This window comes from Schistocerca piceifrons, chromosome 2, assembly GCF_021461385.2.
Source record: "Schistocerca piceifrons isolate TAMUIC-IGC-003096 chromosome 2, iqSchPice1.1, whole genome shotgun sequence".
NCBI classification, from domain to species: Eukaryota; Metazoa; Arthropoda; class Insecta; order Orthoptera; family Acrididae; genus Schistocerca; species Schistocerca piceifrons.
This window is the reverse complement of record NC_060139.1, coordinates 1,099,579,755-1,099,595,335: the sequence shown is the minus strand read 5'-3', so window position 1 is coordinate 1,099,595,335 and position 15,581 is coordinate 1,099,579,755. Positions and strand designations below refer to the sequence as shown.

The following is a 15,581-nucleotide window of genomic DNA, read 5'->3' as shown; positions in this document are numbered from 1 at the left end:
TCTGCTTATTTACAAAACACATGGCGGCAACCACCAAACCACACAGTCAGAATAAAGGAACAGATCTGTTCATATTATCCTGTGTTGTCTGTTCAGTATGACCAGAATTATTCAAATTCATTTCCCCCATGTGCAGTCATGGTTCAAGCACTTCAGTGGTTTGCAGTCTTTCTGCAGGACAGCACTGTTGCTTTCATTGTTGCTTTACTGGTAGCATCCAGCCTTGGATGCTGTTTTTCATTTTTGATGGTTATTATGTCCTTTTATTCTTCTTATTATCTATACAAATCAATTCTAGGTGTCCTAAAAACCAAAACTCAACATCAAAACCCTTCAAACAATGCAAAAGACCTCATTAATACTCCTGTAATAGCTAAATGAGCCTTAAAACTTTTCAAGTCAATGACCTGGACTTTGGTGTTTCTAGACTAAATATTGTGACACACCATTCAAAGAGTTATACAAAGTAACATTCCCTAATGTGGATGGCCTGAAAGTTACCAATCAAATCAAGTCAAATTTTTAATATCACATAACATGCCTCATACAGTCAATTATAGTCATATAGGTTTTATGGTTTTGTGCATCCAACTGTCCAGAAATTCAATTTACTAGGTCAGCTATAATATGATGTTACCTTCTATCCATCTCATTAGCTATGCTTATTTTTTATGACTTTGGAAGGATGTTCTGATGAACATAAAACTTGATATGTCAGTTGATTTGTTCATTTGTTTTCCCATATTGATAACAGCAGTCAATCATTTTTATTTAGTGGCATTCTTATATTTTCATGCAATACATAAAATGAATTTTCTTCCATACCGATGACTCCATATGAACTACAATGTGTTACTTTATTAGTAGCAACTATAGTTACCTTTCAGCTCTTATATTAAAAAACAACATCCTAATATAGGGTTAGGAAATGTATTGCAAATAATTAAGTTTTCATAGTTACTGTTTTCATCTAATTAGATATTTGTGGTAAGAAACCAGCCAAATAACCTTGCCTACTCTCCCCTGTGAATGATACTTTCAAGAAACCATCCAAATAACCTTGCCTACTCTCCCCTGTGAATGATACTTTCAAGAAACCATCCAAATAACCTTGCCTACTCTCCCCTGTGAATGATACTTTCTTGTGAGCAGTTCTTTAGGCTCTAGATTCACACATTCCACAGAATTATTCATTCTGGTCTTATGCCATTCAAAGAATGACATAGTCCCCACAGTACTTTGACAAATATTACCAACTCATGAATTGCATATGCACATTTTCTGTTTTGCTAGCATCTGCAATTTTAAATGTGTATCTCAGTCATTTCTATCACTTACTTCTCTTTTACAGACTGTCAGAGCTCATAATGATTGTGTGAATGTTCTCTTTGTGAAGTATCCCATTTTAGTAAGTGGTGGATCTGATGGTGCAGTTCGTTTATGGAATAGCAAAGAGCCAAAATCTCAGTGCCTCATTGAAATAAAGAATGTCAGGTATTTTGTTCTGTAGTACCTGTGATACTCTTTAGAAAGAGTATGAATTTGTTATTTTATATCAGATTGTCCATAAACATTATTGATTTATTTATAAATAAATATTAAAACTCAGTCATCTATACTGGCCTCTATGTTATTCTCATCATAGATCTGCTCAGTACAATTGTAGTACTCTGTTTATCAGAAAATCTTTTTCTTTTACTTGTTGTTTGTATTTCATATGGAAAATTCTCATAATTTTCAGTGAAGTTGGTGATTTATGCATGTCTGAGTACCATATATTCACTGGTGATCAGAGCGGTTATGTCTGTGCCTGGAATATAATTACAGGCCAAAAGGAACAAGAGTTAACACTTGGTGGTATACCTAGTCCAATACTCAGCATCCACAGTAAAAAGAACAGTAACAATGTTCAGGTGTAGTAAAACAACCTCTAATATATTCCAAATGATGTTTTAATATGTATACATACAGTATTACCAGTTATTTACTATCATCACACAATAAGTTACTACTTACAGTTAGTGGGTAATTAGCATTGCTAGTTCAAATATGTAATGTTAGCCAGAGTGGTTACTCTACATAAGAAAGTTACCATATTTACTTGAATCTAAGCCACACTTTTTTTCCGGTTTTTGTAATCCAAAAAAACGCCTGCAGCTTAGAATCGAGTGCAAAGTAAACGGAAGTTCTGAAAAATGTTGGTAGGCACTGCCATAACTAACATCTGCCTTCGAATGTATGCACCGCTACATAGGCATGCTTTGCAGGCACAAAGATAATTACTGGCACCAAAACCGTCTGCATCAGTAAATAAATTAAAATTAAAGGTAGAAGAATGTAAACATGATGCCATGTATTCTTTCGTGTTTGCTGCTATTGCATTTAAATCCTGTCTGCCTAATAAACTATGAAACTAGAATGAGACAACAGCAAACACGGAAGAATATACATATCATGTCATGTTTATATTCGTATTATTCTTATGCTCAATAGTGATAACAGTCAGAAATGAAGCACAGCAACTGAATAGATTTTTAAATCTATGATGAATCTAATTTCTGTGCAGAATGTACTGTACTAAAGAGGCGTCTGCAAAGATTTTCAAATGGAGAAAAGTTTTCGCTAAACTCTCGTTCAGAACATCATCTATCATACACAGTCTAAATAGCAGCCTCTTGCCATTGTTTTGCTAATGAGACAATTCCTCTCCTTTTTAATTGTAAGCAGCAGTAGTGCATACAAAAGCAAGCCATGTTGTGAGCGGCGACAGGTCGTAAACACTCATTGTCAGAATGCTACAAAAAATGCATGACGCAATACAATAATTCATTTTCAGCTTAGAGTGACGCAAACACCTATAACGAAGAGAACAGCACTTATCAGATCAAAACAACATAAGCAATCGATTCAAACCAGACAAAGCACCTGAAAAAGGAAGGGAACCCGTATCAATATGGACAGAGTGCCTGACACATAGCAGTAGCTACTTGGTAAAGCTAAACACTTAGGATTACAACTTGAACCAAACTACTGTAGCTTTATCTTCATTCATTTGACCTCAATTGTGTCTCATGTTACAATGGACCAACTTTGTTTTGACTTGGAGATGCGGTCTAAAACTTATCTCTCCCCTCAAATTTCGAATCTCAAATTTCAGGTGCAGCTTAGATTCGGGAAATTTTTTTTCCCTCGATTTCGAGTCTCATTTTTCAGGTGTGGCTTGGATTCGAGTGTGGCTAAGATTCGAGTAAATACAGTAATTTCTTTTCTACTCAAACTAGAAACTATTTGACAGAATATAAAGCACAAACAAAGTTAAATGATTTGATTTCATAAAAGAAATTATGACAATACTTCATAGTAACTGTATGTAAGTATCACTGATCTATGAGTGCGTAACTGTATGTAAGTACCACTGATCTGTGAGTCCATATGATGTCTTCTTCTCTGTAATTGAACAGGTGAATAAATAGATACTCGTAATAAATTAAAATAACAAAGACAGCATCTTCTATGTTTCAGTTTCAGTCACGGAACATTTACGTTTGAACAGACACACATATTGATCACCTGGTTGTTTACAATGTTAATTACTTTTCACAGAATTCTTACAGTTTGGTAACGTATGACTGAACAGGACTATCAAACAATGGAAAGTCCAAGTTGGAATATGAACAATGTTACGAAAAGGATAAATTGCTACTCACAGTAAAGCCTACACAATGTGCTGCCGACAGTCGAGGTGACACACCTGTTACACAATAAACTTTCAGGCAAAGCTGCCTTCAGGAAAGAAAGGAAAACACACACCCATTCACATGAGCAGGCATACCACATGTGGTCACTATCACTGACCAATGTGGCCATGCTGCAGTGTGTCATCTTGACAGAGAGCAGCAGTCCAGAGTGGACCAGGGAAGCGGAAGGTAGAGAAGGGTACAGGTGGGGAAGGAAGAGCACTGTCTGCAGGACAGGATGAGGCTGCCAGTGGGGGGGGGGGGGGGGGGGGCGCAACAAGGAAGGTGAGGAGGAGGAGGAGGAGGAGAGGAGGGTGGAGGCTGTGGAGATGATAGGTTATCATGTGTTGATGCTGGGATAATTTTGGGAGTGGAGAATTTGTAGTAAGGATAACTCCCATCTGCACAGTTCTGAAAAGCTGGCAGTAGAGGCGAGGATCCAGGTGGTGCGGGTCGAGAAGCAGCTATTGAAATAAAACACGTTATGTTCATCTGCACATTGTGTCACAGATTGGTCCACTTTGCTCTTGGCCAAAGTCTGATGGTGGATAGCTGGTTGTTAGTCATACTGATGTAAAAAGCTGTTAAATTATTGCAGCAGAGCTGGTATATGACATGACTGTATTCACAAGAGGTTTGGTCTCTAATAGGGTAGGATACTGTATAGGTACATAAGTAAAATCCCCAACAAGCTATGACAAAAATTTAAAAACCAGTGATAATAATAATTAGCACGGATGCTGTAAGTGCCGGAAAAGATGTAATTTGCTATGCCAGAAGGTGAATGACAAATGATAAAAACTCCATTAAAAATTTCTTTTTTCTTTTCTTTTTTTGTCAATTATTACAAAGACTCTGTCTTTAGTTCTCGTGATGAGAAGACGTATTTCTTGTGATACAATGTGTTGTCTGAACAATAATCCTATGAAAATATGAAGTCTGAGAGTTTATTTTTGTGCAAAACCACAAAAGTTTGTTTTCTTCTGTGCATTTTCCCAATGTCAAGTCAACATAGCTGCCTGCATCAGAAGAGGAAGTCCAATTAAGAATTAATATCATACACACGATCAAGAAAGAGAAAAATTTATAGCGGGAGAAGACAAATATAACTGAGGATACCAGATTCTACATCTACATTTACATCTACACTCCACTAGCAACCAAGTGGTGTGTGGCAGAGTGCACAATTCGTGCCAAAGTCATATTTCCCCCCTTTGTTCCACTTGCGGATCGCGCGACGGATAAACGACTGTCTGAACGCCTCAGTACGAGCTCTTATTTCCCTTATCTTTGAATCATGATCATTGCGCAATTTGAAAGTTGGTGTCAATAATATATGCTCTACATCCTCGGTGAAGATTGGATTTTGGAATTTAGTGAGCAGCCCCTTCTGTTTAGCACGCCATCTATCTGCAAGTGTGTCCCACTTCAAACTTTGTAACGCTCTCGTGATGGCTGAATGTACCAGTCACAAATCTTGCTGCTCTTCTTTTGACCTTCTCAATCTCTTGAATCAGACCCAACTGGTAGGGGTCCCATACAGACAAACACTACTCCAAGACTGGACGACCTAACGAATTGTAAGATATTTCCTTTGTTGAAGGACTTCACGATTCTACCTATAAACCGCAATCTAGAGTTCGTCTTACCCGTTACTTGTGTAATCTGATCATTCCCTTTGAGATCATTTTGAATAGTCACACCCAGATACTTGACCAACATTACCGCTTCCATTGGGCATTTGTTTTGTACTCGTTCATTAATGGGGATTTTCGCCTTGTTATATGCAGTAGGTTACACTTACTAATATTGAGAGATAATTGCCAGTCATTACACCACACATTTATTTTCTGCAAATTCTCATTGATTTGTTCACTACTTCCGTGTGATACAACTTTCTTGTAAACTACAGCATCGTCGGCAAACAGTCTAAGGCCACCGTCAATACCAGTCAATCAGATCATTTATGTAAATCGTAAAAATCAGAGGACCTATTATGCCGTCCTGGGGCACTTCTTTAAGTTACGCTTGTTTCTGTTGAAGTCACCCCGTTCAGGACGACATAATGCTCCCTGTCTGTTAGAAAACTTTCTATCCAACTGCATATGTCATCAGATAGACTGCAAGTGCGCACTATTTGTAGCAAGCGAAAGTGCGGAATGGGGTCAAATCAAATATGTCCATATCAATCGGAACTGGCGACCTCGTGACATGACATTGTTCTGTAAATTATTGAAAATTATTTATGCCATTGTATGAGATTTTTGCATGTACTAATTATTTTCGAATTTTCTGTCCAACATCACGACTGGGAGCAAAATAATCAGAACCAAAAATTATTATGGATAAAGTAACCAATTCAAAAGGGAATCAAAATGAAACAGGAATTCACAGAAAATTTTGGAAATAGCCTACGCTGTTTGTTCCATCGCAGCAAAGGTAAGACTGTTACGCAACTGCTTGCTTGACTATGCTTGGTAGCACCTCCTGCATAGTAATTAGACATTCCTTTCCTCAATTTCCATTCCTAAATGTATTGTAATGAATTTTTCAAAAATTTTATGTAATGATTAGCTAGAGAAAAGTTTGAAGTTTTTGTGTCATAACATTTTGTGCATCATAAAAGTAGCTATTTAACACTTGACGACTCGTAAATCATATGCTTAAATTTACAAAATAATATATTTCAATTTTCTATTTTTCAAAATTTTAATTTTAATATTCAAGCAAAATGGCACAAAAATCAGTTTCCATTATTGCTGACAATGGCGAAAACGCAATGAGCCAAGATGGTGTAAAATTGCAAGACAGAACATCTGAAGTACCAGAGCCACGTCTTCCACACTTAGAAATATTAAGTAGTTCAAAGATGAACATAACCAAAGTAACAAGTGCTAGTGAGCTTTCACAGAGTTCTAACTCTGATGATACGTTGATGACAACAGATGGAACTACATCACGTATCTCCGCGAGCAACAGGAAAACATAGAAAGTGAAGATAACATGATTTTTGACGACACTTTACCGTCACCTATCATATGAAATACAAATTTCAATTTACTAAGTATAGTTGTCAACAACCAAAGTACATTAGATAGCAACCAAAACAGCGCACTTGCCGCTATACTTCAAAAACTCGATAATCTGATCACAGAAATAAAAAATAAAAACACCAATAACACCAATTTGCATGCAGACATAAAAACAAAATTTGACAGTTTGTCATAAAACACAAGTCACACAAGACATAAACAACATAAAACAAGGGCAGGAACAAGTGTTAAAAGATTTTCAGGATACAGTCACACAACAGATCAGTGATTTGACTAAGAATTTCCACGATTTAATGAATGTAAAATTTAAATACATGGAAAAACAACTAAAGCAAGATGTACTTTCTGAAGTAAACAATGACATTACAGAAATAAAACAGAAATCAGACACTCTTCATGAGCAGAATGATACAGTACAGCAACAAATAAAAGCAATTAAAAACACACACACAAACTTGGAAGCTACACAAACACAGTTAACTTCCACAGTAAAGAACATTTCTACCATAATGAACAAACTGCATAAGGATTACAAAAATATACCAATAACTATTGGTGGACTCACTTTAAAAGTAGCATCACTTGAAATTGAATGAGTCTGTGAAAAACGGAAAGAGACAAAATTAGTGAAAATTTATCTCATGTAATTTCAAAACCTGAAGCAGGTACTGTGGACAAAACCAGCACCGCAGGGAAAAGTAGTGAAGGAATGTAGATTAATCAATGATGCAGTTTGAAAAGTTATTCAGCGAATGGAAAATGACATTATCGACAAAGTGAACACCAATTTACAAGCTACAGAGCACAGGTTACGCAACTACTTAGGTGACAATGTTACAGAGGCACAAGCTGTACATATAAACAAAGAGCCAGCTGCAACAAACCAAAGTAATGAATGCACACATATCGTTGCAAACCCTACAAGCAATGCCAATAGTAATGACAGAATGCAGAGTGTAAATAATTATGACAGCTATGTAAACACAGCACAAAATGCAAACAGCTTGTCCACTATATTTGCTGACGAAGGTCTATTAAGACACCGTCAATCTCCAACATTTACAAGTGATGGTAAGAAGATGAATCCTGTTGTGTTTATTAGTGCTTTTCAGCATGTGTTTCCTAGAAATTGGACAGGAGCACAAAAGGTCAGATTTGTTGTTGGATACACACCAGGCAATGTACTTTTGTGTGCGATCAAAGTGGCTGAGTGTTGTACCACATATTTACAATTTGAATGGGCATTTCTTGACAAATACTGGTCAGAAGCCATACAGGAGAGACTTAGGTGAGAGGTTTTTAACCCTGCCCCTTTTAATAGCAAATTGGTAGCTTGCGAGGTTGTTTTGAGAAGTATCTCAGTAAAACACGTTATTGGACGAATCCTATTTGTCATGTTAATGTTTTAAAAATTTTAAAAAGTCGTTTGCCATCACACATTCGTGAAAAATTAATTGCTACACCTGAACACAACACAGAATATTTTCTATCCATTTTAGATTCAATCGATCTAATATATGAGGAGAAAGTAATAACAAATAGGGTGTCAGACAGTCAAACACCACAACAACATAACTCAAATGGTCAATACGAAAAGCCAGACGTGAACATACAGCAAGGCTAGTTCGTGCTACCGCAAGGATACATTAACCGTGGTAATGGATATGGGAGTGGAAATAGCAGGAACCAGAGATTTAAACAAAACTTTCCGTATAATAAGAACAATTACCATCCACAAGCTAATTTCAATCCCTCCTCTCAAAAATATGCACCACATGTAAATAAAAAGTCATCTGTACCAAAGACCGGTGCGGCAACAACAATAATATGTCACACACCATACCGCAGCCAACCTTTGTGCAGCAAAATCTCAATACGGCAACATTCCACATCAGCCATATGAACCCAAGAGAAAGAATGTCGCGAACTGGAAATGATACACATTGGGGAAACAACTACACAGTACAAGTGACAGAAATAGTTCCACACACAGAAGTAGATCACACTACACTGCAGGAAAACCCAGTCAGTCATAGTTGAGTCCCATGCTATAGACCTTATAAGTGATGGAGAAGATCTATACAAATATGAACTAAAAGCGGCGAAAAATTCACTGGAAGAACAACTGCAAGCAGTAATCGGAGTGAAAATTTTTGGTATAAACACACAGTTAATACTTGATACAGGGTCAATGACTAATTTAATGTCTGAAGCATTTTTCACTGAATTAAGAAGACAGAATAAAATTCCTGTTCTGCCAGTGCAAAACTGCAAAGTACAAACCACTACAGGTGGCAAAAGCAAATTAGTAAAACACCAAGCTCTTATCACCATCCACATTGAACAATTTTGTGTGCAGTGTAATTAATAGTGGACAAATTTATAGTCAACTGCTTGATAGGTATGAACACATTTAGAACCTGTTGTTGTTGTTGTTGTGGTCTTCAGTCCTGAGACTGGTTTGATGCAGCTCTCCATGCTACTCTATCCTGTGCAAGCCTCTTCATCTCCCAGTACCTACTGCAACCTACATCCTTCTGAATCTGTTTAATGTATTCATCTCTTGGTCTCCCTCTACGATTTTTACCCTCCACGCTGCCCTCCAATACTAAACTGGTGATCCCTTGATGCCTCAGAACATGTCCTACCAACCGATCCCTTCTTCTAGTTAAGTTGTGCCACAAACTTCTCTTCTCCCCAATCCCATTCAATACCTCCTCATTAGTTATATGATCTACCCATCTAATCTTCAGCATTCTTCTGTAGCACCACATTTCGAAAGCTTCATTTCTCTTCTTGTCCAAACTAGTTATCGTCCATGTTTCACTTCCATACATGGCTACGCTCCATACAAATACTTTCAGAAACGGCTTCCTGACACTTAAATCAATACTCGATGTTAACAAATTTCTCTTCTTCAGAAACGCTTTCCTTGCCATTGCAAGTCTAAATTTGATATCCTCTCTACTTCGACCATCATCAGTTATTTTGCTCCCCAAATAGCAAAACTCCTTTACTACTTTAAGTGTCTCATTTCCTAATCTAATTCCCTGAGCATCACCTGACTTAATTCAACTACATTCCATTATCCTCATTTTGCTTTTGTTAATGTTCATCTTATACCCTCCTTTCATGACACTGTCCATTCCGTTCAACTGCTCTTCCAAGTCCTTTGCTGTCTCTGACAGAATTACAATGTCATCGGCGAACCTCAAAGTTTTTATTTCTTCTCCATGGATTTTAATACCTACTCCAAATTTTTCTTTTGTTTCCTTCACTGCTTGCTCAATATACATATTGAATAATGTCAGGGATAGGCTACAACCCTGTCTCACTCCCTTCCCAACCACTGCTTCCCTTTCGTGCCCCTCGACTCTTATAACAGCCATCTGCTTTCTGTAAAAATTGTAAATAGCCTTTCGCTCCCTGTATTTTACCCCTGCCACCTTCAGAATTTGAAAGAGAGTATCCCAGTCAACATTGTCAATAGCTTTCTCTAAGTCTACAAATGCTAGAAATGTAGGTTTGCCTTTCCTTAATCTAGCTTCTAAGATAAGTCGTAGAGTCAGTATTGCCTCACGTGTTCCAATATTTCTACGGAATCCAAACTGATCTTCCCCAAGGTCACCTTCTACCAGTTTTTCCATTCATCTGTAGAGAATACGTGTTAGTATTTTGCATCCGTGTCATATTAAACTGATTGTTCGGTAATTTTCACATCTGTCAGTACCTGCTTTCTTTGGGATCGGAATTATTATCTTCTTCTTGAAGTCTGAGGGTATTTCAACTGTCTCATACATCTTGCTCACCAAATGGTAGAGTTTTGTCAGGACTGGCTCTCCCAAGGCCGTCAGTAGTTCTAATGGAATGCTGTCTACTCCCGGGGCGTTAGTATTTTGCATCCGTGTCTTATTAAACTGATTGTTCGGTAATTTTCCCATCTGTCAGCACCTGCTTTCTTTGGGATCAGAATTATTATATTGTTCTCGAAGTCTGAGGGTATTTCACCTGTCTCATACATCTTGCTCACCAGATGGTGGAGTTTTGTCAGGACTGGCTCTCCCAAGGCCGTCAGTAGTTCTAATGGAATGTTGTCTACTCCCGGGGCCTTGTTTCGACTCAGGTCTTTCAGTGCTCTGCCAAACTCTTCATGCAGTATTGTATCTCCCATTTCATCTTCATCTAAATCCTCTTCCATTTCCATAATATTGTCCTCAAGTACATTGCGCTTGTATAGAACCTCTATATACTCCTTCCATCTTTCTGCTTGCCCTTCTTTGGTTAGATCTGGGTTTCCATCTGAGCTCTTGATATTCATACAAGTGGTTCTCTGATTTCCAAAGGTCTCATTAATTTTCCTGTAGGCAGTATCTATCTTACCCCTAGTGAGATAACCCTCTACATCCTTACATTTGTCCTCTAGCCATCCCTGCTTAGCCATTTTGCACTTCCTGTCGATCTCGTTTTTGAGACGTTTTTATTCCTTTTTGCCTGCTTCATTTACTACATTTTTATATTTTCTCCTTTCATCAATTAAATTCAGTATTTCTTCTGTTACCCAAGGATTTCTACTAGCCCTCGTATTTTTACCTAATAATAATAATAATAATAATTTTATTGTCTTTAAGCCGTTACAGCAATAGACAAAGTCATACATATAATACAATACAGTACAGTACATGCTATAGAAGGACAGAATTGTTAAGAACTTTACAGTTTAATATCACATGTCATGAAATCCTTTACATTGTAGAATGGGTTTACAACTAACCAGTCATAAAGTGTTTGTTTGTATTGTTGCTCTGGTGAATTTTGTATACCTTGTGGAAGTTTGTTGAATAATTTGTGGCCCATAATTTCATAACTGTTAACTGATTTTGACAGTCTGTGGTAGTGCGTGTAGATAGAGCTGTTTGTCCTAGTGCTGTAACAATGTATATTTGCCCTGCGTTTTACTTTAGGTAAGTTCTTTTTTGTGTAGATTAAAACATAATAAATATATAGGTTTATTACTGTCATGATTTTTTGTTGAGTAAACAATGAGCCTTGTATGGTGAGCCTGTAATTATCCTAATAGCTTTCTTTTGCAGCAATAGTATATCATGCACACAAGTGGAGTTTCCCCGTAAAATAATGCCATAGGATATGATGCTTTGGAAAAATGAGTAGTAAGATACTCTAACATAATTTTCAGGTACACAGTGCATTAATCGCCTTAACAAATGGATTACCCTACACAATTTACCGCTAATATACTTAATATATGGATTCCAAGAAAGTTTATCATCCAAATATACCCCCAAAAATTTTACACAACTAGGATCATCTGATGGAAACTTGTCTTTTAAACTAAATACCGTCTACTGGGTTTTGCTTTCATTAAGCAAGAACCCATTTGCTTTAAACCAGAGTGAAGCTTGCTCAATTGTCTTTGTAACACATGTTTTAAGGCTATTAAGATCATTACTGCTGTTCAGAAATGTTGTATCATCAGCATAGAGTACTGTTCTGGATTTGATAAATGATGGCAGGTCATTTATCATTATTAGGAAAAGGAAAGGGCCCAGCATGGATCCCTGTGGAACACCTACCTCAACTTGTTCTATACTGGACATTTCTTTCCCAACACAGACGGCTTGCTTAAGGTTTTGTAAATATGATCTTAATAGCTTAAGGCTGTTACCTTTAACACCGTAAAAGTCCATTTTTTCGAGTAGCAGTGTATGTTCTACACAGTCAAAGGCTTTGCTTAGGTCACAAAAAGTCACTTGGGCAAAGCATTTATCTTCAAATACTTGATGGATGTATTTAACAACATTGTCTATGGCATCAATGGTTGACAGGTTTTTCCTAAAGCCATACTGTGATCCACTTATTAATCCTATGTTATCAAAGTAAACAGATAATTGTTGGTAAATTATGCATTCTAGAACTTTTGAGAAAACTGGGACTATGGATATTGGCCTGTAACTTGAGACAGAATTTGTATCTCCTTTTTTATGTACTGGAACTACCCTAGACAGTTTAAGCTCATCAGGGAAAAAACCCTCCAGCATACATTTGTTTATACAATATGTTAGGGGGTACACTATACAGTCTATTACTTTCTTAAGCATGTTACAAGATAGGTCATATATGTCTTCACTGTCTGATGATTTTAACTGCTTCACTATTCTTAACACAAAACCAGGTGAGACCTCAGAAAAATTGAAGGTACTTCTGTTTGTTGATGACCAAGCAATATTTTTTGACAGTAACTGTGATGAGCTGATTTCAGGTTTAATTATAGCACTTCCTACTTCCTCAACTGATTTAATAAAAAAAGTCATTAAATTCCTGGGGAGAGATACTAATTTTGTCACTTCTTTTATCTTTGGCGACACTATTTATTACAGTCCATGCTGCTTTGCACTTATTGATGGATTTCTCAATACTTCTGAGATTGTGTGCTTGTTTGGCTTCCACAATCGCTTTTTTGTACTCATTCCTAGATCTAACATAGGCTAGTTTAGCATGGTTGGTTTTCAGATTTTTGTAAATATTGGACAACAACATAACTTGATTTTTCATAGGAGACAGCTGTTTTGTGTACCATGTATTTTGTCTATTTGGAACTTTTGCTTTTAAGACTCTGTCAGTTACATTGCATTTCTTTATTGGTATGCAGTCATTAAAGTGTCCCAAAAATGCTTTGAGAAACCTATCAAATAGTACCTTTGCTGGCAGATAATTGCTTAGAGTATAATGTGTCTCATCATAACACAGGCCAAACCAATCTCTGTTAGAAAGGGACATACGAAATGTGTCAATTTTCTCATCTGTGACTGGTCTAGTGACCACAACTTCTGGGACAAACTTATTTACATAACTCTTATCAAGAGGGAACCTACTTGTATAATTTAAAGATACTGAATCATGATCAGAATACGGAAATACTGTCCAAAACATGATTCTTCTGTTGTTTTAAAATTTACAAAAATATTGTCAAGACATGCATGTTCTCTTGTAGGTTTGTTATTGACTGAATGTAAGTTGCACTGTCTTAGTAGGTTTTGGAGTTCAGTGACAGTACGTTTTTGTGTTGTGACATCGAATTCAGCATTCACATCTCCACCTATCACAATATCATAATGTATCCATCTAGTATCTGTAAGTACATGTAACAGCAGGTCCAGTTTTTCTAAAAATACATTGGTTATACCCTTAGGTGACCTGTACAGGGAAATTACAACTAACTTAAAACTGTCTATTACTATACCAGCAGCTTCAAAGTTCTGTTCATCACACAGAAAATCTAGATCTAATCTATTGAACGTACCGCTAAATGACTTGTTAACATATATTGCCACACCACCTCTTAAATGCAATTTTCTGCAGTAGCTACTGGCTAGAATATAATCATCAAATTTAATAAATGTAAGTTCACTCTCACTAGCCCAGTGTTCACTTAAACAAAAGATATCAAACTTATTTTCTAATCCAAAGTCATTGACAATAAATTCTTTATCCCTTACTCCTTCAATGTTACGATAACAGATTATAAAATCAAACCTGTCTTTCTTTACAGATGCACTATTTTGCTGAGAGACTATTAAATCTCTGGCACTATTTATCTTATGGGCTTCTTCCCCTTGCTGCCTTCTACTAAAAAATCATTTAGACGTAATGGAGGTACAGTTTTCCGTTTGCCCGCTACACTTGATACTGCTTCTACTCTTGGAGGTCTCTTCGCGTCCTTGTTCATGGCATGATCTAAGTGGCTGGGTTCCCACTGTAGGTAGTTCAAATGTTGCTGCAGAATGGACAGCTGGATCACCTGTTGGTACACTTGTTGCTGAATATGCTGCCACTTTTGCTGTTTCTGTTATCTTAGTTGCTGAATGAGGTGTTCTACCTGTTGTAACTGTAGTTACAACTTCCTCTCTCCCAGCACATTCTTTTGTAATCAGTGATACCTGATGATGTGTTACTGCTGCAACTGGAGTACATGGTAGGGAAGATACTTTGCAGGCGTCCTTTACCAGTGGTAGTGGAATAGGATCGCTTTTCTTACATATAGGAGAAACAATATCCACTATCATTTTGATCTTTTGACTGAGCAGCGATTTGCCCCATTTATTTAAATGCATACCATGTGTTGTGAAGTGCTGTCTTTCAAGATCGTCAATACTGAGGAAAAAAGCGTTTGAAGTGGTCTTGCAGATCCTTTCATACATCCTGTTTGCTTTTTGCATTTCTCTGTTCACACAAGAAGATTCAGTAAGGTCATGTCTGTGTGGAATGCCTACAACAATAACTTTTTGATCCTCTGTTGTACGTAGCACATCTCTTAGCACTCTGTTTGCTACTATTAGTTCATTCTTGTATACATCGTTTGCACCGCCCGATATTACAATGGATTCACTTTGTGGCACGTGATTATTGTTTTTATAGTTTTTCAAAACTTCTTTTAGGCCTGCTCCAGGTTTCACAAGACTTGTCACATTAAGATCCTGCTGGAAACGAAGAATTCCTGCAATTCCTCTTCCGTGGCTCTCAGCAAGCAAAACTGTAGGCCTACTAAAGTTTTTAGGAGTCACTTTGTTTGCAACATCGAGACAGTTACGTTTTACTGACTTATTGCGCTTTGTAAATTTCCTGTCCGCCGATTCCGATTCATAGTCTTGGTGTGAGTTGCTTGTTTCAACATTTTTAAGTTCACAATCTGTAATAAGATGTTGAAATCGATTTCCTAACGGAACTTTTAACGCACTGGAAACAAATTTAGGTTTTGCACATTTCTTTGGTTCAC

General features: G+C 37.0%; 1 protein-coding gene across 1 annotated transcript in view; it reads left to right on the top strand.

Annotated features, from left to right (window-relative positions):
- Positions 1-15,581, top strand: part of LOC124776159 — a 230,546-nt gene that overhangs the window by 130,561 nt on the left and 84,404 nt on the right. Inside the window, exons 4-5 of the mRNA XM_047250999.1 lie at positions 1,352-1,494; positions 1,742-1,913. Coding sequence (XP_047106955.1) covers positions 1,352-1,494; positions 1,742-1,913 — 315 coding nt within the window. The remainder of the gene's footprint in view (positions 1-1,351; positions 1,495-1,741; positions 1,914-15,581) is intronic.